General features: G+C 40.0%; 1 protein-coding gene across 1 annotated transcript; it reads right to left on the bottom strand.

Annotated features, from left to right (window-relative positions):
- Nucleotides 1–4,077: 4,077 nt before the first annotated feature.
- On the bottom strand, nt 4,078–4,848 carry Smp_205600 (unnamed protein product; the record flags this gene model as incomplete). Its single annotated transcript, XM_018798042.1, has 1 exon — nt 4,078–4,848. One exon carries the CDS (start codon nt 4,846–4,848, stop codon nt 4,078–4,080), a length of 771 nt encoding a protein of 256 aa, XP_018644749.1.
- Nucleotides 4,849–9,486: the final 4,638 nt, after the last annotated feature.

Here is a 9,486-nt window from a genome sequence, read left to right as displayed (position 1 = left end):
AGGTAAGTTTGATGGAAGTTATAAAAATTCATTGGGTTATTCATTTGTGTTAGATCGAGTGCCTGAGTGCCCTGTTAATATATGACGTGATGATTCCCGCCAGTTGGAGAGCAGAGAACTTAACGGTTTGAACAATGACACTCGAAGACCGTACTAGCAGTCTAGAGCACTTGTCGGTCCTGCTTTCTGTCTAGCCCAGCCAGTAAAGTCCAGAACACCAATAACAGCCTCGGTAATATGAATCATTATTCTAAAACATACTGGGTTTATATACCAATCAAACAGACCGCATCGTACCATAAAATAGAAAATAACATTTGTTCAAGATTGGGCCAAATGTGGGTGTGAATAGGGGGAACAGTAATTGATAGACTGGGTATAACTCAGGAATGGTAAATCGTATAATAATATTCTATGGGTCAAAATAAAGTCTTTGATAAAGGGAACATCAGTATGAATAGTTTAGTTACTTAACAATTATACGGTAGGAAATATTCGTATCATATTGATCCGTAAACAGTCCTCAAAGTTACCATTCTTAATTGTCTTCGAGATATAACAGTTTGTTATCTGCTTATTGTCAGGTATTTTCATCTCGAGCAGGTTATCATACTGTGCATGAAATCTGAAATCTTAATTCTTACAGTCGACACGAACACCACCTTCTAAATGTTAAGTGATTAACGAATCCACTCAAGATAACAACCCCGCATAAAGCTGTATTACTATGCCTATGATAAATTTACTTAAATTTGCAATGGATATTGTTTCTAGTTCATTTATTTCAGCGTCCAGTCTGTTAAAGGGATCTTTTACGAAAGATATAGGGTGAGATTTAGCAGGCAGGATTTACATGATGTAAGCACTTATGCATCAAATGTCTATTCGGTTTGTCAACAGCCTCATATTTTGCCGAGTAAAAACCACGGCACTTAAAAGTCACAACTTGTAAGAGAGCTGATAAAAACTATTGCGTTCGGAGGACTACTAGGTTCAGCTACTATTCAATTCAGAAACAAGGCTGACAGTCAGTTCAGAAGTATTCAAAATGATATTCGACTGAGACTAAAGAAAAATTTCGCGGCGCGAATATCAACATCGTAATAGAGAACGAAGTGTAATGTTACTGACTATCTTCAACAGTGATACGGAGATAGGTTTACCCAACAATTACGTCAAGTTCGTTCGTTGGTAGAACAATATTGGCACGATGTCAGTGACAACTGCATTAACAACGATATTAGTACTAAAGATCCATATTTTCGCTGGATATCCTCACTGATTCTGAAATCCAACCACTAACTGCAAATCCTAGGTACAATACAATGGTGAATGAGAGCGGTGTAGAGGCGTTGGCGCTGGAAGACAGGATGTTAGCTAAACCAAACAAGATCAGTGGTTCAACACCTCAACCCCCTTGATAAAATTAGACAGTATTTTGTTTTTTGAATCACCTGTTTGATCGTCAAACTTTACTTTGCTGAGTGAATCAATAAAATTATTGGTGGATCTTTCTCACAGGCTTTTAGGTCTTCTAGGCTCTCCGTAGGCCATTTATTCATTCTGATGAAGGAATGTTTAGGGTGATATACCCAACGTTTTTGATGCTCGTTTGCATTATGGGTTTATTCAGAGTGTCCGTGTTTCAAATATAGGGCAGATATGCATAAGCAAATTCAACGGGGGGATCAATATGGTGAAATGTCTCTCACCTTAAGAGCGTGATCAGACAGCTAACGTCGAGGTCACACTTGATGGTTAGTACATAACATGGATTACTCTTTCGTCGTATCCACTTACCATGGCTACGTTGATTGCTGCACAACGCGAATGATGTTATTACAAAAATATCTTAGTAAGAGTTGGTACAAAAAACGAGTTCAACCACCACCTTATTAGCCAGTCCATGGCATGGAATTCACTTGTGTGCGTTGGTTGTCCTTGGCGTTGATGGGGATCGGTAAACCGTTCGGTAATCAATGACCCGACTGCTGAATGATTTGGATAGGTTCAGTGACATTACACTGGCTCTACATGTTAATCCATAGGGCCAGTTCGAATTGTAGAGAGTTGTACAATAACCACGAGATATCTAAGGCATATATGTCTTGCACAAAACCAATCGAACGAGAACCATCAACATAACCGTCTCACACGACACTTTTACGAGGAAAGCTAACAGTAAGAAGCAAGCAGTTAACACAAAGGATCTGACATCACGGTCGAAAGGCGTGAACACAACTTTTAAAGAAGTTAAGCAAGTCCCTAGTGTAATCATTTGGAATCTAGAAGAGTCGAAAGACAACGACCCTGCTAAGAGACATGCACACGACCGGCAGTTAGTGAGATCTGTCGTCAAAATGTACTAACCGAAGAGGTTTCAGGGGTACATATCACGAAAGTAATCAGACTCGGTTAATATGTTGGAGGCGAGACCCAACAAAGAAGGATCTTAAAGTTAGTACTCGGTAATTTCGAGGAAAGAGACGTAATATTGAATAACACACACAAAACTCGTGATTCAAATATTCGTATTCGACCAGACTGGCCACTTGAGAATCGAATCAAGTGGAAGAATGCCCTTACAGAGTTAAAAACTCGAAAGCTAAACGGCGAAACGAACCTTACGATCAAGGGTTTTCGGGAAGTCAGGTCTTGGAAGCCAATGCTCCCGAGACCTGTATGGGTGGAACGTATGTTTCAAAAAACACCTTAAATGTGCGCTACACGAATGCTCGTAGTCTTCGAAATAAAATGTCCGGGCTAAGTTTGATGGTGGACGAATTAAATCCCGATAGAATTGTTGTCACCGAAACTTGGCCCACTGTAGATATATACTGTTCTCTCATCATTTCAGGCTACATCTGTATCAGAAGTGATAGAGTTATAAGTCGCAAGGGAGGAGACATAATGTTATATGTTAGGGACCGCTTTCGCATACAATCAATCATATCGGAGGCGCATGTTGGTGTTACGTGTGAGGTAGTATGTTGTACAATTAGGTCTGGAAACGGGTTAGTGACTATAGGAGGAATATATCGTAGTCCGTGTTGTCTTGCTGACGACTTTATCCTAAGACACGTCTGTTCGTGGAGTAAGGCAGAATGTTGTCTCATCGTTGGAGACTTCAACGCACCCCATATAAACTGAATAGAACTCGCAGCTTCAGCAGGGGGTTTCGATAGCGACCTTCTATCAACAATTATTCAGTGTGCACCTGTACAATGTGTCGTAAAACCGAAAAATATTGACTTGGAACATGATCCGTCATTGATAGACCTTGTCCTCACACACCACTGTGAAGATGTCGTCCACATTCAGCACCTTCCCCCACTAGTGAATAGTGACCACGTCATACTTTCCTGTAAGTTCCGGATACATGGTATAGAATTTGCATCTGCTAATATTCCGGCAATCAGAGACTGTGCTATCTCGATTGACTGGTCGGCCGATGCTGATGGATCGATCGAAGATGCATGGAACAAGTTTAAGGCTACGTTCGAATACGTCACTCAACCGTATATCACATGGTCAACACGTAAGCTATCACATTGCCCTCCATGGATTAATAAGGAGACCCGGCAGTTGTTAAAGAGTAGGAAACATTTCTGTGATTTATTCTCGTCAGCAGGACAGGCATCATTTAAGTGCGAATATAAAAAATCTGAAATATAAGTCAAAAAAACCGTAGCTAAATCCCGTACCACTTACGAACGACAGTTGGCATATGTTATGTCTCGTAGGTTGAACGCTTTATTCGGATCCTAGCTATTCGGATAACCCCAGGCTAGCACTACTCAGCGACTTGAAAGACCAGAGAGAAGACACGAGTATCAGAGAAGCACTTTACTACAAGGTTCATTATGTACAGAAAAAACAGGGGTTTTATAGTAGCTGAAAGACCTTGAGATCCCATAGTAACAGTATGTTAACAGCCAATCAGGACCTTGTTATTTTAGTAGCATAGCTTCTAACTAATCGCTGATTGGTTGGGCTCTTTATGAGCCTCTCTGGAGGCTCTGATAGAGTTTATTGTAAGCCGACCTAACACCTCCCTTTTTTTTGAAGATTCGAAGATTAGATTCTGATTTTAAAAAAATTATCTGTAGGTTGAAATTCTCCAACATTTCCTCCCCCACGAAATAATGTTGGATCTTCATATCTCCAATTTACAATTAATATGACTTTATTTAGAACACATTTCTCGTATTGAATGCAGAATCCACTAGAAATGAATAGATGATGATGAACGATATTTGATTTTAGGTCATCGGAATTTGGCTTTTCTGAAACATCTCCATCAAATTCATTAAGATTTTCACTGGAGGATATTTGATAGCTAGGGGAATCATCATCTAATGAAATTGCCTTAGGTTTTTGATCAGCATTTGATTCAACCGACTTAGTTTCCTCATCTTCATAAGAATTTTCATCAAAATCATGTGCACCATTCCAGCTTTCTTGGCCGATATCATGTAACCCGTAGTTTAATTCTGACTGAAGTTTGTCTTCAGAAATCGGCGGATTGAGTGGTGCTTCATTAGACTCTGGGCTCAGGGCTTTGTCTACGGAACCTTGTTTTTCTTTGACATCTGATACTGTCACAGTTTCATGTGCATTTAGCAAGATATTGTCTTGCTCTGAACCGGCCAACTTACCAATTTTGCATTTTCCATCAGATATAAAGGGAATTGAACCCTCAACTTGGCGTTCTTCTGGGACGGCCATTTTAGCACCATTATTGAAAAACTTGTCCAAGACTGTTTCAAGTAGTTGCTGCTGGAAGGCTAGCATCTGTTGTTGCCGGTGCTCTAAGATTGTCAGCGCCTGTTCTAAAGGAATCGTCATTTTTTTCTCTGCTGATAATAATAATAACTCCGAAAATTCACCGGCAATTATTACAGCTTGTTTGATTACCAAATCACGTCTCGGTTGCTGTATTTCTTTTTGCCAGAATCCTCGACAATTGTTGTATTTTTTTGTGTACCAAAAACCCCGACAACAATTGTTTTTTTTTTGCCGAAATCCCCGTCGCCACTGTTATGGCTCGTAGGTTGAACGCTTTATTCGGATCCTAGCTATTCGGATAACCTCAGGCTAGCACTACTCAGCGACTTGAAAGACCAGAGAGAAGACACGAGTATCAGAGAAGCACTTTACTACAAGGTTCATTATGTACAGAAAAAACAGGGGTTTTATAGTAGCTGAAAGACCTTGAGATCCCATAGTAACAGTATGTTAACAGCCAATCAGGACCAGCCAATCAGGACCTTGTTATTTTAGTAGCATAGCTTCTAACTAATCGCTGATTGGTTGGGCTCTTTATGAGCCTCTCTGGAGGCTCTGATAGAGTTTATTGTAAGCCGACCTAACAGTATACGATAGTCGTACCTGTCTGAAGCGACTGTTTTCATACGTTAAAAGGCTGACAGAACGTAGTAATGGTATCCCTGCGTTACTGCTAAATGAAAATTCAGATTTGCTAGCCGAATCTGATCTAGCAAAAGCTGAGACATTTGCAGACTGTTTTAGTGAAGTATACTCTACGTGTAGTGTTACAACTACTTGTCCCATTTACAACGAGATACCAGCCATAGGATCTATACACGTGGCCGGGAAAATTGTTCTTCCATTGATAACTAACCTCAAACCTTGTAAGATACCGGACCCCGGTAGGTTACACCCACGTTCGCTGCCATCGCTTGCGGACATTATCTCAAGACCGCTCGCGACGCTCTTCAACATGCCCCTTTCACTCGCTCAATTACCCAGAGACTGGAAAGACGCTATAGTTAGTCCTATATTTAAGGATAGTCAGAGACGGATCGTATCTATTTACCGGCCTGTCAGCCTGACCAGCACAGTCGTTAAGTTACTTGAAAAGATAATTCGGGCTAAGTTACTGAGTCACATAGATTGGTATAATCTGTTAACTGCAGAGCAACATGGGTTTCGTAACAAACGTTCATGCTTAACTAACTCATTGCAAAAGAGGATTGGACAGCAGCCCTAGATAACGGCCTTTCTGTCGACGTGATGTTCATAGATTTTAGCAAAGCGTTTGACAAGGTTTCACACTTTGGTCTTATGCAGAAGCTCTCGAGCTTTGGAATAATAGGTGCTATACAGGAATGGATAGGAAGCTTCTTATGTGACCGCAGACAGACAGTGAGGGTCAATGGCACGCTATCCGAATGGAAGCCGGTCAAAGGTGGTTTACCCCAAGGCACCATATTAGGCCCTTTACTTTTCCTTCCGTATGTTAATGAACTACCTCTATTACTTAAGTCGTCGACATTATTGTTTGTGGATGATGTCAAAATCGGGAGAACAATAAGAAGTGAGGCTGATAGTTGTCATCTCCAAGCTGACAGACGAATTAGTTAGATGGGACCACGATTGGGGCTTGGAAGTTAATTCCAGGAACAGCGTGCTCATGCACATTGGGCACGGTACCATTATGCCATTAATGGTACATCTCGTCCACGCGTTCGAAAACAGAAAGACTTAGGAGTAACTATAAGTCACGACTTGAAAACTTCTACGCACTGCAACGCGGCTGCTTCCAAAGGTTATCGTGCCATATGGTCACTTCGCCGAGCATTTAAATGCTTTGACGAGGAGATGTTTCGGATTTCATATTCCACCTATGTAAGGCCACACTTACAGTACTGTATCCAAGCAGCTAGCCTATGTCTGATAAAGGATACTCAATCACTTGAGCGTATCCAGCGTGTGGGGACAAAATAAGTGAAGGGTCTTTCTAAACTCCCTTACGATGAGCGTTTGAAACGTCTTGAATATACGACTGGTATTCTAATTTTACAACTAGCAACCAGTAACACATTCTATATTCGAAGCTTTCCCAATTAGATAAAACCAGAAGTCAGATGCGAAGAGGTAGGAAAGATATATTTGATACGTTATCAGAAGCGTTTGCTCTAATCTGGCTAGTGAACGTAGGAGCTGTGTCTGTGATCTGGTGCGGATGCATGACCGAACGCCTTCAGTTAAACAAGTCCACTTAAAACAATGTGGTCAGCATCCAATGTCGAACACTTAGAAAGCTATTGATTTTGGGGAATTATTTACAGCTACAGTCTAAACCTTTTACCATTGTCTTATCGTAGGACGCGAGGTGACCTCATACTGGCATTTCGCATCTTTAATTATGGTTTGGGTGTTAATACGTCTTACCTTTTTACTCCCTTCAGCACTAATAATCTCCGAGGTCATAGCAAGAAGGTTCATAAAACGCGATCTAATAAACTAAAGGTGGGGTCCCGTTTTTCTCATCGAGTGGTCAATGACTGGAACGCATTACCAAAACAAGTGGTATCAGCACCATCAGTGAACATTTTCAAGAAGAAGCTGAACTTTCACTGGAAGGCAATCTGTCAGGATTAACACAGGTTCATCAACCTACTATCCTTATTACTGAAGACTGAAGTAATCTGCTAGCTAGCTTCCAATAAATTGGGTAAGAAGATAGTGTACTTGTAAAAGGTTAAGTCAACCTATTAAACTGACACCAGAACTACAAATCGCGACTCCATGTTTTGTTTTATGGAAGTAAAAGAATGTACAATATCAGCTTGGTACTTTAAAGCAAATGTCTTCGAAGGCTGTTTACGAAGAGTCTGCTAAGCTACTTATATACAACTCAATATGCTACTCTAAGTTAGCGAAAAATCCACTCCGAGTAGTTAAGCTGGGTGAAGATGTTAGTTCAGTAACAGATGAATGGATATTACACAACGTAAGGAAGATTTTTAGCATTTGCTAACATATTATGTAGAACCTTGTCAGTAAGCCCGATGTCCTCATTAAACGCAGGGGAAAATTGGGACTAGTTTTCGCAGGCTTCAATTGGGCGGATTCGCAGAAAAAAATAAAAAGTTTGTTGGCGAGTAAATTCACGGTAATTACATTTAGTTGTTACTTCACATTACGGAAAAATTGACTTTTTATGGGATTGAAACATAATTTAAAGTACATTTGAGATTATCACCTGATACGTTGTTGGTTCTGGTTTTTGCATTTTCTGTAGTAAGGTTAAGCTTGGGGTGATTTTAAAATCAAGTTAATAGTTGGCTTCCACTCTGTTCATAGGGCTTTTTTTGACTTTTAGTTAAACATTCACCTGTGTGACTAGTAGAACTGCCTGGGAAAATTGTGGAGTACGGCCTACTTAAGTGTGGCTCATACTTCTGTTTGAAAAGTATTGTCGTTAGTAATCCAGGTTTTGTTGCTTTAAAACTTGGTATTATTGACAAAACTGTATTTTTGATATTACATGAGATTTCCGAAAGCATCGTTATATTCAGAGTCGCGAAAATTCTGAACGACAGCATCCATTGTTATTTTTGGCTCCTTTTTCGTTGGCGTTATTCCTATCCGTTTTGTAGTAAGTTGCGGAGTCAAGCCGTTCCAGATATTAAGGACATTCCTTTTATACAATGTTTACATTTATTGGGTTTGTTTTATATCACCATTTACGTTTTATTTATAAATTGCTGTATTACTACCGTAATGAGTAGTAGGTCCTCTGAAAGATTGCCATAGGTGTAATATCTAATCCTCAAGGTAATGGGGTAATGTCAGGTGACGCACTTCCATGGTGGTCGGTAATCAAAGATGAAAGGTTAATACACCACTCGTCCTCAGGCTTTTGAAGCTCTTGCACACCATTGATTTGAAATCAATATTTTTCAACTCGACTAAGTCAGTCCTCCTAGTCGAATTTATGACACGTAGCCCTGGTGTGTAGGAAAAATGTATGGACACATCTGTCGGCCCATCACGATTCTTTGGCCTAGGTCCTAGAGCTGGTGCGTCTCTGGCTTGAAACGTTATCAAACTGCTCGGAATAGGAGCTAGTGAGGATCCTTTTGTGAGTTTGTACATTTTTCGTAGTTCGACGTAACTAGAAGAATTCACTCTGGCTCTTTTTCACTGTATCTGCTTCTTCAGTTCTATACTACTCTCGCTCACTTGTTTTTATTCATTTGTCTGGTTTTGATCGTAATCCTCCCTCTGTATTTCCACAATATCATTTTATTAGTATGGCGCATATGTATTTTGGTGTCCAGCTGTACCGCTATTTGTTTGTATAAATTTAACATTATCTCGAAACAGTATGGCATCAAAAGTAACGTGAACAACCTTGTTATCATCATCAGTTTTTAGTTTTACAATATTTGTAGTCAGGCATTTAGCCCACATTGCAACCGACCATAAATTATTTTCCCTTTAGACACTAGTATAATGGATTGTTAGCACAAAGTTTTGCTTCGCTCTTAAAGATCTTTGACTGCATTATCGAGTCAGTAGGAGTTCTAGCAAATATTCAGCTTGTTGACCGTCACTACCTGTACATCTTAAGTTTCAGTTTTTTCAGTTTCAAAGTATTGTTTTACATTTTACTTTAGATCGGTTCTACCTGTGGAATTCTTGACCGCTTCCTTATTGAACCATTCGTACCAC

The sequence above is a fragment of the Schistosoma mansoni genome (genome assembly GCF_000237925.1).
Source record: "Schistosoma mansoni, WGS project CABG00000000 data, supercontig 0452, strain Puerto Rico, whole genome shotgun sequence".
Classification (NCBI taxonomy): Eukaryota; Metazoa; Platyhelminthes; class Trematoda; order Strigeidida; family Schistosomatidae; genus Schistosoma; species Schistosoma mansoni.
The sequence above is the reverse complement of the archived record's forward strand: the minus strand, read 5'-3'. Positions and strand labels throughout refer to the sequence as shown.